This window comes from Drepanopeziza brunnea (genome assembly GCF_022702325.1).
Source record: "Drepanopeziza brunnea f. sp. 'multigermtubi' strain 214-2 chromosome Unknown ctg14, whole genome shotgun sequence".
Lineage (NCBI taxonomy): Eukaryota > Fungi > Ascomycota > Leotiomycetes > Helotiales > Drepanopezizaceae > Drepanopeziza > Drepanopeziza brunnea.
This window is the reverse complement of record NW_027094077.1, coordinates 328,303-345,780: the sequence shown is the minus strand read 5'-3', so window position 1 is coordinate 345,780 and position 17,478 is coordinate 328,303. Positions and strand designations below refer to the sequence as shown.

At 48.6% G+C, this 17,478-nt stretch overlaps 4 protein-coding genes across 4 annotated transcripts; 1 reads left to right on the top strand and 3 right to left on the bottom strand.

The window, feature by feature from the left end:
• Positions 1-3,970: 3,970 nt before the first annotated feature.
• Positions 3,971-5,843, bottom strand: L3040_007825 (uncharacterized protein; the record flags this gene model as incomplete). Its single annotated transcript, XM_007296376.1, has 2 exons — positions 3,971-4,995; positions 5,069-5,843. 2 exons carry the CDS (start codon positions 5,841-5,843, stop codon positions 3,971-3,973), a joined length of 1,800 nt encoding a protein of 599 aa, XP_007296438.1.
• A 417-nt stretch (positions 5,844-6,260) lies between these two features.
• On the bottom strand, positions 6,261-7,431 carry L3040_007824 (uncharacterized protein; the record flags this gene model as incomplete). Its single annotated transcript, XM_066154714.1, has 4 exons — positions 6,261-6,268; positions 6,322-6,343; positions 6,852-7,036; positions 7,275-7,431. The coding sequence occupies 4 exons, from the start codon at positions 7,429-7,431 to the stop codon at positions 6,261-6,263; spliced, it is 372 nt and encodes a 123-aa protein (XP_066010617.1).
• Positions 7,432-9,382: 1,951 nt separating this feature from the next.
• On the top strand, positions 9,383-10,268 carry L3040_007823 (uncharacterized protein; the record flags this gene model as incomplete). The annotated part of the gene is made up of 4 exons (XM_066154713.1): positions 9,383-9,405; positions 9,467-9,601; positions 9,709-9,757; positions 9,843-10,268. 4 exons carry the CDS (start codon positions 9,383-9,385, stop codon positions 10,266-10,268), a joined length of 633 nt encoding a protein of 210 aa, XP_066010616.1.
• Positions 10,269-13,588: 3,320 nt separating this feature from the next.
• L3040_007822 (uncharacterized protein) lies at positions 13,589-16,922 on the bottom strand (the record flags this gene model as incomplete). The annotated part of the gene is made up of 4 exons (XM_007296378.1): positions 13,589-14,244; positions 14,290-15,001; positions 15,051-16,735; positions 16,853-16,922. 4 exons carry the CDS (start codon positions 16,920-16,922, stop codon positions 13,589-13,591), a joined length of 3,123 nt encoding a protein of 1,040 aa, XP_007296440.1.
• Positions 16,923-17,478: the final 556 nt, after the last annotated feature.

Genomic DNA, 17,478 nt, shown 5'->3' with positions numbered 1-17,478 from the left:
ATAGGTATCGGTAGAGTCCCAACTCTTCGAGTTGAAACTAGCTTCTCCGTGATTAACGGCTTCGTCAATCACTGATCAGTGTTGGATCGCATCGCCGGTAGCGAACGTTCGTAACTTCGTATTACTAACGTGCCGCGCACGTAGCTTCTTGCAATTGCAAAACAATAGGCATAAATGGTATCCGGATTCTGTCTGTTTCTTAAAGTTCGAAAGAGTGGATTCCTTCTATACGATTGAAAGGCATCACGAGAATACGGTAGGTATCTAGTAGCAATTACAAAGAAATTGGGGGTCCCTTGCCGGTATGCTACGCTAAGCGAAGCATGCTTATCCGTGCCTGAGATACCCGAGCCTTTATTATGCGTAACAGTAATACCTTACAGGAATACCACGTCAGGCCTGACAGGAATAGATCAGTGTTGGTATATCACAAGGAGGTTTGATAAACCAATCTATGTGATTGTTGTGTTGTATTGGATGTTTGATTCTATTCCTACAGTTGTGGGCTGTCCCCTAAGAGGGCAGGAACCACGGGTGCACGTGCCATACTCACGTGCCCGGCTCACGTGCCCGGCCCTCAATGGTCGCAGTGGTCCGACAAATACCTTATAAGAATACTCTTTTCGGATGCTTAGCACCCGTTCAGCTATGGGGAAGCCTTCGCTAAACTTATAATTTACTACGTAAAATGATGATCCGATATATTGAAGTTTAAGATGATACGTATTATACCACGGTACAGGCCTAAGTATTACCCCTCGAGGGTGCCTCAAAAGTTCAGTTTCCACTTTGAACCCCCTGGTTACCCTATCCTCGAGGGGTAATATTTACGCCTGGGACGTAGTAATTTCGCATCGTATTTCGGACTTCAAAAGAGTCCGCTCTAATAGTATTGTAGAAGGAAAAGCTCTAGAATTTACCTGACTGCGAACCAAGAGATATATAAGAATATAATTATAATAGAATCAAAAGTGAAAAAGAAGAAGTAAGAAAGACGTTTGAATAATATTCGAATGTGTTTTATATATATGTATGTATGTAACGATGGTGATGGCTCAAAGAGGAACTAACTATTCGTTTATATACTGCTTTACACGTAATGCATTCACGTATCGGAAGCGCTTGACAATAGTATTAAACATATAAATAAAATAAATATAAGCTACTAGCTTTATTAGATACGTCCCTTTTTCGAATCAAGCTCGCCCTCGAGCCGCAAACACTATCAAAAGTAATAAAGCAACTTGCCTTAGAAAAACAGTATTAAAATCACAGTATAAAATTATAGCTAATATAATCGTAATCTAATCTAAAGAGCCAAGTAATGACGCGTTGCCGGACCGGTGATAACGCTAAATGAAAACGGTAATATACTACGTAATAAAGAAAAAAGCGGCAGTATAATACTGTAAGTTTGCCGTATACGGCCAACCCTTCTTTGTATTAGCTTTGCATCACTTTTATTCAGCTATAAAAACAATACTAAGTCTATAGCATAAGAGTAGTATAATGATAATCTAGCTTAAGAAACCTGTCGGTACATTACTACCGATCCGAGGCAGTTGGAGGTAATGTGGCCGTTTCGGGTATCTTAGGCACGGATAAGCATACTTCGCCTAGCGTGGCTTGCTTTAAGGAACCCTCAACTTCGATAGAAAACCTAGTATATAGCTATTGCACGTCATCCCTATTAATCGTATAATAGAAGGAATCAGCTCTCTTGAACGCTAGAAAGTAAACAGAAATCAAGTGCCGTTTTTCTTTATTGATTTGTAATTGCAAGAAGGTACGTGCTTTGCACGTTGTTACGAAGTTACGAACGTTCGCTACTGGCGATCCAATACTGATCAGTGATTAAATTAAGCTAATTATTTAATCGTAAAGGAGCTAAGGTGGATACAAAGAGTTAGGACTTTACTTATATTTGTTTATATAATATAGAAGTGGTGAGTTTGCGTTATAATCGTCGGTTACCTTGAATATAATTTGTAAAAAATCCCGACCTGGCGCACCACCAAGGCGGGACAGTAACGGTATACCATTTATTAAACAACAACTATTTATATAAAAAAATATATATACAAAATTAATATGCTTAGAAAACTTTACTTTATAAACGTGAATTGAAAATATAAAGATGCATTCATTTATGGTGATTTAATACATCATAATACAACGAAAATATAATTAAAAACTATCTTAAATAATTTAAATTTACTTATCTATTGCGAACATCTTAACAATTAAAGCCTTAATCAAACTCAACATCTTACAGATCGAAAATAAATGATTTAATCTGTTGTTTTATCAAAAGTATTGACTAGTAAACAAATGTTGAAAGTAATATACGTTTTTTTTTTTTTTTTTTTTTTTTTTTTTTTTTTTTTTTTTAAAAATAAAAGTCCGACTTCTCGTATTTTTCGCTTATTTTGCAGTATTTTAATAGCAGTTTTAATATATACGCAATCAAAGCGGAACGAGCGAACGAATAGATGAATGGCCATTTTACCCCGTCTTTATGAGGAAAGGCGATGGGCGATGGGCTTTTATTTCGACGTAGACGATGAGGACTGATAATATATTCCAAATACCAGGCAAAGGACCAACTTCTCTACCGCGTCACCACCGGGCGAATTACTGGATTCATAACTATTGTAAATACCCTCCCTGCCTGCCATGCTTCCTGCCAGAGCCTTGAGGGCCACATGAGAGAGGGCCAACTTTTATAAGAGGGCACACACCCAGTAGCTAGAACAACAAGCGAGCTTTCCACCCATCTTTTTTTGCACTTTTTTTAGGAGGACCATGAGGTCCAGCCCTTCTTGTCGGGCTTCTCTAGGACAGCTCTTTTTGGGTGCTTCTCCACTATCTAGCCCATAATCAGAACCGGGATTGAAAAAATTGACGATTTTTCATTCTATTATTCAAAAAAATTAAACACGTTCTCAAATACAGTCTGATTATTTCAATCAGGATTATATATCAAGAATAGTATAAGACCAAATATATATATATATATAGAAGTATTCTTCTATGTATATAAAGAACAATTAATTCGATAATCCTCCTTTTCGAACCGGTATACCTCTTTTCCTCGAACCTGAGACAATGAAATACTACTACCTACCGGTACTACCTGATATAGATAAGAAGCTTAGCGCTAAAAATAAAATCTCTCAAGGCCGACCGATGGATGACTCATCTCCTAAGCCTAGAAGAATTCAACTGAGGTCACCATCGGTAAACAATTATCCTTTCAAAATGCTATTATCCTCTCGAAATAGACGATGAAAATTCAAAAGCGAGCCCTTTATTTATCATATCACATACCGGTATATACAAAAATGCCGCAAGCGAGAGATCGTCCTTACTGTGCTGTGCTGTTCGCTTCTTTCCGTTGATCTGGTTGCTTAGTTCTTTCTCACGCACCGAACCCATCTATCCATCCATCGTGCGCGAACAGGAATACACTTTTTTCTCTTCGGAATTATAGAGAGAGAGAGAGAGAGAGAGAGAGAGAGAGAGAGAGGGAAGTCAAGGTAAAAGTCGATTATAATAAGTCATTCAGAGCTTTTATGAAAAGTCAATTCCATGGAATGTAGAATTACAGAAAGGTTCCAATACAATCCTCCCCTCGCCCCCTCGCCCCCCCCCCCCCTCGCCCCTAAGCCACCACACCGTCCGCCGCCCTGTTCCTCTTCCGCTTCTCCTCGTCCATCGACCTTCAAGCTCACCGCCCTTCCCCCCCTCTCCCTCTCCCTTTCCTTCTCAAAAACTCAGATCTGCCAATGAAACCCTCAGACCGATCCACTCTACTTTCAATCCCAAACCTTCATTATTCAAGTTGGAATCTGAGTTCGGATTTCATTAACAAAGCAGCAGCTCTTCTCAGCCTCAACTCAAACCCGAACTCGAATCTAAAAACTCCACTCTCAACCCAATTCAAATCCGAGATCAAAGTCCGAAAATCCTAGCCACTGCTGGAAACCGCGACGTTCTTGTCAACGTTCTCAAGCTCCACGGGCGCCACAGGCGCCGCCGACCTGTCCTTCTCCCTCGAACTTCTCCGCTGACCGGGAACGATGGCGTTCCTGGAAACGTCCACCATCGTGCTCGCAAACTTCCTGGCACTGATTTTGTGCTCGAACAAGATGTCCAACTCGGCGTAGTCCCGGTCCTTGGGCTCCGGCAGCCGGAAGAATTGCCAGATGACCATCAAGAGACAGGTTCCTGCGTAAAAGAAGCCGGTCTTCGCCGCCCAGCCCCATCCACCACTGGCCTTGGGTGTGAGTTGGTAGTTCGCCAAGATGTTGACCAGGATGGCTCCGACGTTGTACCAGCCGCGCGCAATGACTACCGTTTTGGCCTTCAGGCGAGTAGAGGATATCTCGGAAATCAGAGTATAGCATGTCGGTCCGATGGTGAGGTTGTAGACCAAGGTATAGGCGATGAGTAGGGTACAAGTGGTCCAGTGCGCAGCCTTGGAGTCGGAGAATGCGCTGCAGCCAATGGTTAAAAGGAGCAGACCGAGAATGCTAGATCCGCAAACATATAGCTTTCGGCGTCCGACATATCCTGTGATGACCCAGGAGGCTATAGTACCGGCCATTCCAGCTCCATAGCCACCAAGCGTCAGGTTGTAGGCCGTTTCGGTGTCAACACCAGCTTGCGTGTAGAAGTAGGTCGAAGAAGCCATCAAAGCGCTTCCAACAAGCGATTGGGCGACCCAGACCATGGCGGAGATTTCCGTGCGGCGGCAATCGGTACCAGTGAAGCAGTCCTTGTACGCAGTGCCAGCAGAAGCCAGCTTCTCGATCTCGTCTGTCCGCTTGTAGTACTCCAGCGTGCGTTGGGCGTCCGCTGTGGTATATTCCTTGGAGGCGAGACGTCGCAAGGATTTGACGGCATCTTGGTCGCGATTCTGGCGAAGTAGAAACCAGGGAGACTCGGGCGCAAAAATCACGAGAATCATGATTGGAACTGGGAAAGCCCATTCTAGAAAAGTCAAGCTGGTTAGCACTTACTTCACTTGCTCGCCAGGGGAACAGAGGGGGCAGTGGCGACTTACGGATTGCAAAGGGAATTCTGTATGCCCATTGACCATCATAATTGACGAAACAGCGCAGCACGATAGATGCAGCCAGTTGTCCAAAGAGCCAGCAAAAGTTCACGAAATTGGTCACGTAGGGACGGATGGACGTGTGGCAGATCTCGGAGGAGTATGCGGGCGCCATGGCCTGAAAGACACCCCACGGGATTCCAGAGAGCAGCTGGCTCGCAAAAAGGACTTTGACATCCCCCGCGAAAAAGGTGATGAGATTGAAGCCGGCCATGAAGCCCATAAAGACGAACATGGTCTTCTTGTAACCATATCTGTCGCAACAGATTCCATTCAGGAAGAGACCAATGAGTTCGCCGATGATAGGACCAACGTTGAGTCCGGTTTTCCAGCCCGCCGAGACATCATAACCAATTTGAGGAGCAGTAAGAGGCTCTCCAAACTTCTTTTGGAACGAAGGTTGAGCAAAGAGAGAGGGCACGAGCGCGAGACTATAGCCCTCCATGATGAGCGAGGCCGAGAAGATCATGGACCAGAAAATTGACGGACTATACAGACTTACACACTGCCATAAGGTCTTCGAGGCATGCGGATCATGATGATCTGGGTCATCGGCGCCGGATTGGGGGGGTCTATTGGAGGCGCCGGATTGGGAGAATCCAAGGAGCAACGTCGGACTTGTTGCCGTTGCCTCTGCGCCAGCCTTAGTATCGGCAGGAAAGGCTATCGTTTCTGTATCCAGAAGAGGAACAGGAGGAGTCGGGGCGGTATTTAAAATAGACATGACAGAATCGACGATACCGAAGGGGTTTTTGGGTACTTGTTTGATTGGACAGGAAGGTGTTTTGGGTATGTGTATTTATTGTGATGGGTGATGTGGATGTGGATGTGGATGTGGATGTGGATGTTGATGTTGATGTTGACTCTGAGGATCAATCAGTATATCTCCAGAGACGTTTGCGAATGAGGCCCAGTAGACAGAGAATATTTGGGGCGACAAGATGATAGGGAGAAGAGGTTCTATCTTATACAAACGTTGGAGTGTGGGGGCAGAATCCAAGGGTAGACGAGTGAAGACTTACCTAGCTCTTGGGAGGTGATTAGTTACCCAATCAGGTCTTGAGTTAATGGGCTTTTTACCTACTGAGCTACCCAGTTAGTTACCCAGGTATTTATTTGGTTTAGTTAGCTAGCTGGTTAGCTAGTTGGCTAATCAGTCGGTCAGTCAGTCAGTGCTTTTTAGGGATGGAGAAGACTATTACTCAATATCAACATCATCAACACCTATCTCCATGAGTAGGGCACAATCTAGCCTCGGTAGATGATCAGATGACAGGCTGTGGAGTAACGAGGAAGGCACAAAGAACAACAGTCCGGTCGCTCAGGGGTTAGACTAGACTGGACTGGACTGCCTTCGGTCGAGACTGCGGTCGAGATCGGCGGACAAACTTGACGTGCCATCTATGCCCTTTTGGCATTTATCCGCGTCGAGTCCATCAATGTCCCCAACCAGCCCAATCCGTCGTCTTGTCTCTAGGGCATCCATCATTACCTATGCGTCAACCCGCGCGCCAGCCAGGTCAGCCGACAGAGAATTCGGCCCACCCTGGGTCAAGAGCACCGGCTTAGCACCGGCCGTACTTCTCGTTGGCATCTCCATTTCGATCTCCATCTTCCATACCAAGCGATACTGGAAATGCCATCATCTTCGCGCTAAACGAGTCACTACTCAACATCCTTCATCCGCCGAAGAAGCTCCATCGCTAGTAGTGAGGGGTCCCCACAGCCGTACCCTCTCCAGTTCCCGTTCCCACTTGCTGGCTTCGAACTGGGCAGTCTTGATCACACGCTGTAAGTCGTCGGATAACTTTGTCTTCTCCTGCTCACTCGGGTCGTGTGCTCCGAGCCCGGGAAGCAATCTCAAGATGCGGAGAATGTTATCTCCTCTTGCCGTCACCGTCTTAGGGCTTAGGGTCGCTGTAATATCGTCGGCCCCAACGGCCCACACTCGTTTCTATGTCTCTCCCTTTCTCGTGACCACGACACCTCTTGTCTTGCCTCCCCGTGAATTGCGCGACATCTGCTCGCACAGACAACCTCCTTTTGCATGATGCCAACGCATGTGCTTGACTGTGGGCAGAAACAGCAGCGTCCCCTGCTCTCTTCTCCGACTTTGCAGTCGATCCCGAACCAGAGGGGGTAGCTCGTCACAGACGCTCGTCAATCTCGCAAATTTCGTCCAGATCAGCATCGAGCATGACAATGTGTCGGGCGGTGATCCTGCCCGGCATCCTGCCCTCGTTGACAGCCCGGGCACTCCAAATGCGAGTTGCTGCCCGCCGGTTGCCACTCCGACTTTGCGTAACACCCATCCCCAATATCAGAATAGAGAATACTGCCAACGCAGATCTCCCCTTCACTAACATGCCACGTCTTGAGCCTCTCTCTCGATTATTGCATCATCCGTTTCCCGTACCCTCTTCCTCTGTGCCCGGATCACAGGATACGCTCGCAACCGGGTGAAGTACCACGTCTTCCAGCTCACCCTTCTCATCCGCAAGTACAGCCCGATTTTTTGAACGTCTCACAAGATGATAGGATTGGTCTCTGGTCTACTGGCAAAGTCTTATTTACCAAGACCCAGAGCTTCATCCCTCCGTCATCTTTCGCCAGAGGAACGGTGAAGAGATGAGCGGACTCCTCGAGGAATTGATCCAGGGTGAGATAATTGCCCACGATGGGAGGATGGGAGGATGAGCCGCCATATCTTGACCTTTCTCCGGGAGTTGGGAGGGCGAGTTGGAGATCCGGAGAGGTGGCCAAAGGCACGAGGCTGAGTCTGAAGACGGCATGCTAGGAACGGGGCTGGAAGCGCCTGCTGAGATATCACAAGGGGACGATCATATATGGTGTACATGATCATGACTTGTGGGTCGTGATAAAGATGGCTGGATAGGTATATATCAACCCGCAAATACTGCAGGTCTTCGGCATGTGTAGTAAATTCAGTGGCATCGAAGGTTGAGCAAGAAACCACGAGACTGCATCTTCTATCGAGGATATACTCGTCTTACCCTCTGTCGCAAAAGCATTCACCGACGCTCAGCCTGCTTGCAATTGTGCCGTATCCGAAGAGAAAGACGACGTGTGTATGTCACGTGAATGATGTCACGTGTACATATATTGGACTTGGCGAAAGATTCAGCGAGAATTCCAACGACGTGCCACATCTCTTTTCATAGCTATGACCCAGTGTTATTCTCTACCCCAGATTCGCTTCTTCCTCTCGATATAATGAGCCTTTTCCATGCTGCTGTATCTATGCAGGAAGAAGTATCCTCCTGGCTTAATAGGTGGAAGGGTGGGTTCCGTATCTCTCTGTAGTCTTTACTGCGTTAAAGACCTCTTGTTTCTTTTTTTTTTTTCTTTTCGAACTGCCCGATGCACCCATCACAGACCTCAAGATCTTCGAACAGCCCGCCAGCTCTCTCTTCTGCAGCGGCCCGCGCATGCACGAGTTCCTCCGTGAGATGAATACCAACGTCCTATCAAAACACGACACGGTGACTGTCGGCGAGCTCCCGCACACCCAGATCCGGCACACGTCCCTCGATACGTAGGATCTGGAAATAGGCCGCTGGACACGGTCTTCCAATTCGACCTGGTAGATCTCGGGCAGGGCCGAATACAGAAACACGGGTACGAACCGTGGGTCCTCCCACACATGAAAACGGTCATCCGCAAATGGCAAAGCTGCATCGAAGGTACCGATGGCTTGACGACGGCGATCTGCGGCGTTCTGCGAGAACCACGATTACGGCCGGTCCGGCCTCACGCTATGCATCCGATGCGCCGGGATGGCGGGAGAGGAGCGCCAGGATGTTGGCAGGCATGATGTGTGCTATGACGAGCACACTGTTTATGTATCAGGGGCAGGAGATTGGAATGATCAATAAGCCAAAGGAGTGGAATATTGGGGAATACAAAGATCTCGAGTCGATCAAATACTACAGCTCTGTTGCAGACCGCACCGATAACGACCCTGAGGCTTTGGCGCACGTGATGAAGAGTCTACAGATCTTTCAGCTGATTGTTGATTACGTGATCGGATGTTTGTTTGGCTGTTTTTGATATTAAGCGAAGTATGGAGAGAGAGGTCTTGTGAGTGAGTGTTGGCAGACTTCGAATGGGCTGCGCGAAAGACCTTGGACGTTGAAACATATACTCAGTTCCAGTATAGGGCAGCAGGAGAATGGTCCTACTGAAACAACCTCGAGACATTCTATCGTTTCCGATTCTGGCCACGCGTTATGACTGATTATCATGAACTTCGAGTCTTCTCTGGAGTCCGTGGCCCGTTTCTTCTCCAACTCTAAGATACCAAAGGTATACTAACGAGAACAACAGGACGAGCATTCTCGGCTTCAAATTCTCAGCCCCTTTTTTCATCAGTCCCTGCGCTAGCGCCGGTATGATCAGTCCCGTCGCTGAGCGTGGGCTTGTGGGGGGTGCTGTGCTGGAAATGAAGGCATTTTTTATATGGTAACCAGAAACAGCCCAGTCTATCCCCACGGGTATTGCATAACTATGGAAACTAGGGGCTGGCTCACTTAGCGCTAGCCTGCTCTAACCACTGACCTTTCCATGAGCGAAATCGAAAACGCCCGAGTCACGGCCGATCAAGTTCAATCCCGGCAGGTTTATGACTCCGGGTGTACCTTGGGTGCATTCCTTGACGAGAATCGTCTTTATGGAACCCCTTTCTTCTGATCGCGAATCCTAGATCAGCGTCTTGAACAACATAGCGGCGTACGTAAATATCTTCCAAGAAATCGAGCAGATGGGAGCCAAGGCTATAGCGATCACCGTCAACTCTGCGGGTGACCCACGCCCGGCAGCGTGCGATGCGATGCGATACCCTCCCAACGTCAACCTGGATAGCGTGCAGCGCTGGGCCTACACGACCTGGGACTACGACCGCGGGCTCCAAAGCCTGACCCCGCTCCCCATCTTCTCCAAGGGGATCGAGACCATCGAAGACGCGCGCAGAGCCGTGGAAGGCCCCCGCCATCTTCCTCTCCAACCACCAGGGGCGGGCCCTCGATGTCTCGCCCTCGCTGATGGAGATCGCCATGGAGATCTTCGAGGAGGACCCCGAGGTCGTCAAGCAGGTGGAAGTGTACGCGCATCCGCCACAGGGCCGTTTTGATTCGACCGACAACTTGGAATGTTACGCATAATGTCATAAAGCACTCGACCAGAATTTTTTTTTTTTTTTTTTTTTTTTTTTTTTTTTTTTTTTTTCGAAAAAAAAAAAAGTCGCCCATGCAACCCAATCCCCCTCCTACGTAATAAACCCAGTATTGCCTCCCCAGGCTAAAATCACGAAACGGTTGAACAAATAGAAAAAAAAAAGAAAAGAAAAAAAAAAACCCATCTATCTATCTACTCGCTTGCTTGAATTTTCCATTTCCTTTCCCTTTTCCCTTTTCCCTTTTCCTTTCCCTTTTCCCTTTTCCCTCTTCCCTTTTCCCTTTTCCCTTTTCCCTTTTCCTTTCCCTCAAAAAGGAACCCAAAAACACCAATCACCAAATCCAAAACGTCACACTTTCTCCAGCGCTCCCATCCCATCCCACACAAGCCTCCCGCAGTACAATCAACCAATCAATCAATCAAGCACCTACCTAGGTACGGTAGCAGCCACTACAACCACAACCACACCACACCTTCCAGCCCGCGCCCCAGCAAGCAAGCAAGCAAGCACCACATCGCAGGCGCTCCTACCGCCGCCGCCTTACAAGCCCGACCCTTCCTCTCGAGCCCCGTCGGGGATTTCTCCTTCGCAGCAGTGCCAGGAGCAGTAATTCCCACAGCAGCAGCAGCAGCAGGATGTGCACTTTTCGGGGGAGGTTTCGGTCTTGGTCTTGGTCTTGGTTGCGTTGCGATGCGGTGCGTTGCGGTGCGTTGATTTGCGGGAGGGCGATCTGCTGCCTAGGTGGTGGTGGGAGGTAGGTAGGCGGTAGGCGGGTGGGGAGGAGGGGGTGGGGGCGCTGGTGGTGGTGGTGTGGTTGGCGCTGTGGTTGGTTGGTAGTGGTGGTGGTGGTGGTGGTGGTTGTGCGCTTTGGTGGGCTCTTGGACTGACTGCCGGGGGACGTGCGGGGATGGGAGAAGGGGGAAGGGGGTGGTGGGGGGATGATATTTCGAGGGGGGTGTGGGGTTTAGGGCTTAAGGGGGGAGGGGGGTAGTCTGATGATGATGATGATGCGGACATTTTTGTTTTGTTTGTTTATTTGTTCGCTTATTTATTTGTTCGCTTAATGCTTGCCGAGGTTGGTTGGTTGATGGTTTGCATCTGAAGGGAGAAATGGGTGATAGGGTAATAAGCGAGAGGAAATGTTTTGACGACGGTGTTTTGACGACGATGTTTTGACGACGATAATGACGACGATAATGACGATTTAAATTCGTGCATCGTGACAATCGGGAAAGAATAGCAAAACAAACCCAATCCAAGCTGCGAGACCAATTCTATTCATCCAAGGTATCATATCATGGCATCTTACGTATAGAACAAAAAATCAAGTGTTTATTCCAAAGCTGCTTACCAGCGGGTTATTCATTCCATTATCTATTGTAAAGAATCAAGAATCTCGCATTATCATGTTATCATACCGGTATATGCCCTACGCTCCGCTCTTTCAAAAGGAGCTCACTCGACGTACTACGATAGCAAGTCAAAGGGCTTTCTAGAACCAGCTTCTACCGCCGACCCTACGCCACGGACCAGTTCTCTTGTTTATTTTTTCTCCTTTGTATTTTCTCCCCCCTTCTGATGCTCAGACACTGCGCGAGATGATCTCTCCCAAGATCTTCACGAGCTACCCATCCACACACCGACTCTGAGAACCGAGTGCTGCTTTCTCAGGCCGAATGCATTGTGCAGGTACCGGCTCGTGCCGATCGATCGATCGAATCGACGATCGCTCTTCCCCGTGCCGACGACGCAATGGGTTCACCAGTTGTGACCCGGACGGTAGTGGTACGGATGTAGCAGGCATCCCAGTCTCAGGTACCTAGGTACCAGGTGCGTATCGTGTCAACACATGCTTTCTGTACTCTCAGATTAATTTCCATTTCAAGAATTAAAAAATAATTTATTTTTTTTTGCATTTCTCTTTCTTTTCGATTTGAATGCGTCTCGTTCAGTGATACGCGAGAAATATTTCTCTTCTCTCTTTTACTCCCACTTTCCAGTACCCATGACATGCGTTCTACACTCTCCAACGATTCCCTATTCAGAGATTCGAGAGGAGGTATATCGTCTCTTTTTCCTTTTCTCTTTCTTTGCCATTGTAGTCGATGCGTATCTTTTAATAATATACTCCAAGAAAATTTTTAAATGAAAAAAGTAATGATTAATTTTTTTGGGGAGGGGGGTGGGGGGAGGGAGGGGGGTCTCTTACCCAATCTATCCTCATAGCAATTCAGAGGCCCCAACCTATCATCACCTGTCAATACATATATATGCCCCTCAAATCCACCATCTCCATCTCCATCCCCTTCCCCTTCCCCTTCCTTATCTCCAACCCTTCCCCCCCTCCCCTCATCTCCATCCCCCCGTCCCCCCAAAACAAAACAGAAACCAAAAACAATCCATCAAAAGGAGTATTAGCGGACGGCACGGGCGACACACATAAACAGCCAAACACACAAAACAAACAGACAAACAAACACACAAACACACTGATAGACACATAGCCAGAAAAGAAAACAGAAGAGAGAGAGAGCAGCCCAGAACACAAGAATCAATAGCTTCTTCTTCCCAAGCTCACTTCTCGCGACGGTGTTGATGTGAGGTGATGCGATGCGATGTGATGCGATGTGATGTGGATATGATGCATGTAACAAACAGAAGGCAGCCCAACAGATGCCTGCACCTAGACCCAGACCTAGACCCTGATCCAGATCCAGATCCAGATCCAGATCCAGACCCAGCAGCTGCTCCCCTTCTGTAAGTGACATAGGTAATATTCAAAGCCGTTGGCCTCCAGTGCATCATGAACACCGTAGAATCGGGAGAGAGATCATTGTCATCACGAAAGTGGGAGGAGTTCCACACTGGGGAGTTTATTTCATTTCATTCGTTCATTCATTCCTATCGAAATCTTCCGCTCCAGATTCCAGGATACAAAAATACACCGCGTACGTGTCTATCTATCGAAGAAGTAGCAGGATCAGGAAGATACCTGCAGATTAGCCTGTAGCTTCATCACACCTGGGTATCACCAAGTATCATCGTAAAATGCATCGTGAACCCCAACCATCCGCGGTACCGTTATCCACAGGCCAGAGAAACTCCAACCCACAAGTATTACCCTCATGAAACGCCTCCAATCCCGTCAAAGGGACTACCTTCCAGGTCTAGAAGCAAACGTGTATCGCAGTCGCATAATTCAAGAAAACAGAAACGCCGATTTGGTGGACCAGTATCATGAAATGACCCCAGTGTCAAGACATGACGACCACAGCCTAGCTTCCGCGGAACAAGAACTGCATGTCCTCTGGAGTTAGGCTCTCCATGGCCTTCTGGTCAGAGTTGATGGTCGAATTGATCATGCTCGCCTTCTTCTCCTGCAGCAATACCATCCTCGACTCAACCGAATCCTCAATACACAATCTCGTAATCTTGCACGGCCGACCTTGACCAATACGATGGCAACGATCAGCAGACTGCCACTCCGCAGCTGGGTTCCACCAAGGGTCCACGATAAAGACTCGCGAGGCTTCAGTCAAGTTGAGAGCGACGCCACCGGCCTTGAGGGAGACGAGGAAGCACTCAACCTTGACGTCGGTCATGAAGTGGTTGATCGAGGCTTGGCGTTGGGCGGGGGTCATGGAGCCATCGAGCATGACAGTAGTGATACCGGCGCGGCGGAGACGCCACTCGACGAGTTGGAGCATGGTGGTGAACTGAGAGAAGATGATAGACTTGTGGGACATGTTCTTGGAGCGGAGCTCGTGCAGGTCGTGAACCAGGGTCTCGATCTTGGAGCTGGAGGTCCAGTTCTCCATCTTGATTCGGTTGATAATCGAAGACTTCTTGACTTGGTGCTCATCTTGTTCGATGTCGGGCTGTTCCAGGTCAATGGCGAGGGCGATGTGGCACTGGGGGCAGTCGGGGGTGTCTATATGGGTTAGCAATCATACTTTCAGTTGATCAGGCAGCCTACCAGATGAGGCAAGGTAGCTCTTAGCACACTCGCGACAAAAGTCATGCTTGCATGCGGATCGAATTGCCTCCTCTGCGGTCTCGTCACAGATACAGCACACAAGGATATTCTGACCACCTTCACCATTACGCTTCAAGATCAGATCAGGGTGATCAGCGACTTGTCGCATCTGCATGATCAGACCAAAGATGTTGGCGTAATTGTTGAGAAGCACACCCTGAGCGACATAGGTCTCGAACTTGCGATTACTGTTGCTCATGATGCTACCGGCAAAGTCATTCTCCTCCTCGCCAAAAAATTGACGGTCAACATAGATTTCTTTGGCTGGAAGCTCCATGGCGGAAGAATGATCACGCTTGACGCGACGGAGCATGAAGCGACCTGTGAGGATGCCAAGCTTTCGGAAAGCCTCAACGCCAGGTCCTACGTTTCCAAATTTCTGGATAGGATTCAAGAGCTCCTGGTTGAAGACCGAAACGTGCTGCATGGCGCCGTGCGAGCATCCCTTACATCGATTCCACAAATCCATATCCCAGTTCAGAGTAGAGCAGGGGCATTTTTTGCAGAGATAGCATGCGAATGGCTTGATATCGAGGAAACGAATGAGAGAAAAGAACTCGCCGATACGGTTTTGAAGGGGAGTTCCAGACAAACACCACTTGTGATCTGCCTTCAGAGCGAAGCAGGCCTTGGCAGAGCCACTCGTGCGAGACTAAGCACTGGTTAGAAACGTATTAAAGAAGGAGGAACAAGAGACAAACCTTGATAGTGTGAGCCTCGTCAAGAATGACTCGGTGGAAATTGATACGGTGGATAACGCTATCCTCCTTGAAAATTGAATGCTTGCGCTTGAAGCCCTTCACTTGCTTGCGGTACATGGACTCCAGGCTGTTGTACGACATGAGTATTACATCGTACTTCATCAGCTTCTCGTAAGTGACATCCTTGACAGCAGCGTTTGTGCCGTGGTAAACGAAAGTCTTTAAGGTTCCATCCGTGTAGTCCGCAATCTCCTGTTGCCATTGCATGATAGCGACAGGAGGAATCAGAACGAGCGAGGGTTTCTTAGCAGGCCAGTCGGACATGATGAGCGAGACGGCTTGGATGGTCTTGCCCATACCCATCTCATCGCCAAGCAGACCTCCTCCCCAGGCAGTCTTCTCCATCGCGATCATCCAGCCGACACCTTGCAGTTGAAAAGGCTTGAGCTCCCGGTTGATGGTCGTAGGCTGCTCGATCGGGTGGTCTCCAATCTTTGGTGACTTCTCCAAGTCATCCCACATTGTGAGAATTTCGGGGTGGTGAAATTCGAGTTTTGCGCGCTCTCTTATACCTCTGGAAGTCTGGCCGTCTCTCCTAACGATGGCACGAGTGCGGGAGGCAGGATTGCGAGAAGCGGCAGCTGGTAAGGCGTCAGAGTCGTCATCAGATGCATCCGAGTCGAGATCAGAAGAAAGGGGAGAGTCCAGATCGCTTGCGATGGTGTCACTTTCGGCATCCTCAGAATCGAAAAGGGTGCGGCTGGCAGTTGACGCCTTGTTGTCTTGCGTCTTGAGTCCAGATGGCCTCGACTTCTTGTAGGACTTGCCAGGAGCGAGAGATCGGGAAGCTTTGGTCTTGGGTCTGCTGTTGACCACAGCAGCGCGTCTTCTACTCACGGTGGAGAGTGGAATGTCATCTTCTGAGTCATCATCAAACTCGTCAGAATCCTCTGTGTCCACAAAGCCATCTGTCTCGTCAGAGTCCTGGATGACCTTGGCCTTGCCCTTGCCTTTTGCGGCGGAACTGGTGGCGAACTTGACTGAATTGGAGCCCTTGGGAGCAAGCATCACCTTGGGAAGCTTGGCGATACGTGAAGGGAGCGCTCGGGTGGCCAGCTCATCATCGTCCTTATCGGAATCGGACACAACAGAGTCATCGTCGTTAAGATCCACGGCCATCGAGTTGGCAGCATCATCTTCTTGAGCCTGGAGGGCACGTGCGAGCTGAGCATCTGGACTGTCATCGTCGTCGGCATTCTCATCTTCATCATCGTACGAGTCCGCGATTCGCTTGCGCTTCTGGGCCGTAGGAATCAGAGAGTATTGGCTGTTGCGCAAAGCTGCAGCGCGAGCCAAAGGGTCGACGGTCGGTGCCGACTCGAAAGTCATGGTGGAGCGAGTGCGGCCCCTTCTTTCAACGGATGCTGAAGCTACGGGCGCAGGTGTTACAGCAACACTTGTGCCTTGGGTGGAGTAGTCGCTGCCCTCGTTGAGGTCATTTGATGTTGAGAGGGTGGAGATCGAGTCGCGCTCGTTACCACCCTGCTTGTTTCTTACATATTCGCCGAGATTGCGGTGAGAAGGGAGGTCGGATGATTCATGGTTACCAGTGAGCGAGAAGTGGTCGGATTTAGAGGAGGTGCTAAGGGTGGCAGCGGGGTTGAAACGGGCAGAGCGTCTCGTAGCTATTCAGAGAGGTCAGTTGAAGAACGAAAAAGGAGGCTGATAGGACGGGGGAAGTGAGATAAACCGTGGAATAGAAGATGTCTCGGAGCGATCAAAGAATGGTGGTCAAGACTTACAAGAAGATCGGGAAGATGCAGCTTCAGGCTGGACCTGGCCCTTCAGCCTCTTTGCGCTCTTTGGCGGCATCTTGCTAGCAGACGCAGACGTAGGTGGAGGTGCCGATGTAGATGTTCAGATGTCTGGAAATTGGCAGACGCCAGGGTGGTTGAGTAGTCGAGGGATTGAGTAGTAGGTTTCGTTACAAGGCCGACATAGAAAGGAGTCGCAGATAGAGTTCGGTTTCAAAGCTTCTCCTTGACGTCGGCGTAAGGGAGAAGGTAAAGTAGAGCGGGTATCTGCAGACAAGGCAGAGGAAGCAGAAGAAGCAGAAGAAGCAGAGCAGCGACTAGGCTCGATCTGAGTTCGGAGTTCGATTAGATTGTTCGCAAGGAATTGATTCAAGAAAGACACAAGTGTCTTGTATGATTACAGTTCCCGGAATTCAGAAGTCAAAAATGAAAGGACCAGACAGGTGGTGCTGTGATGGAATGAAAGAAGTAGAGGGAGCGGCGAGGTTGAGAGGTCGAGCGGTCGAGAAATCGAGTGAAGAAGTTCATGTCGCCACTCGGGAAATTCAAATAACGCGACGTCGCCAGGTCACGTGGATTCTAACGCGTCTATTGGCTCGATAAGCTGTCGGCCC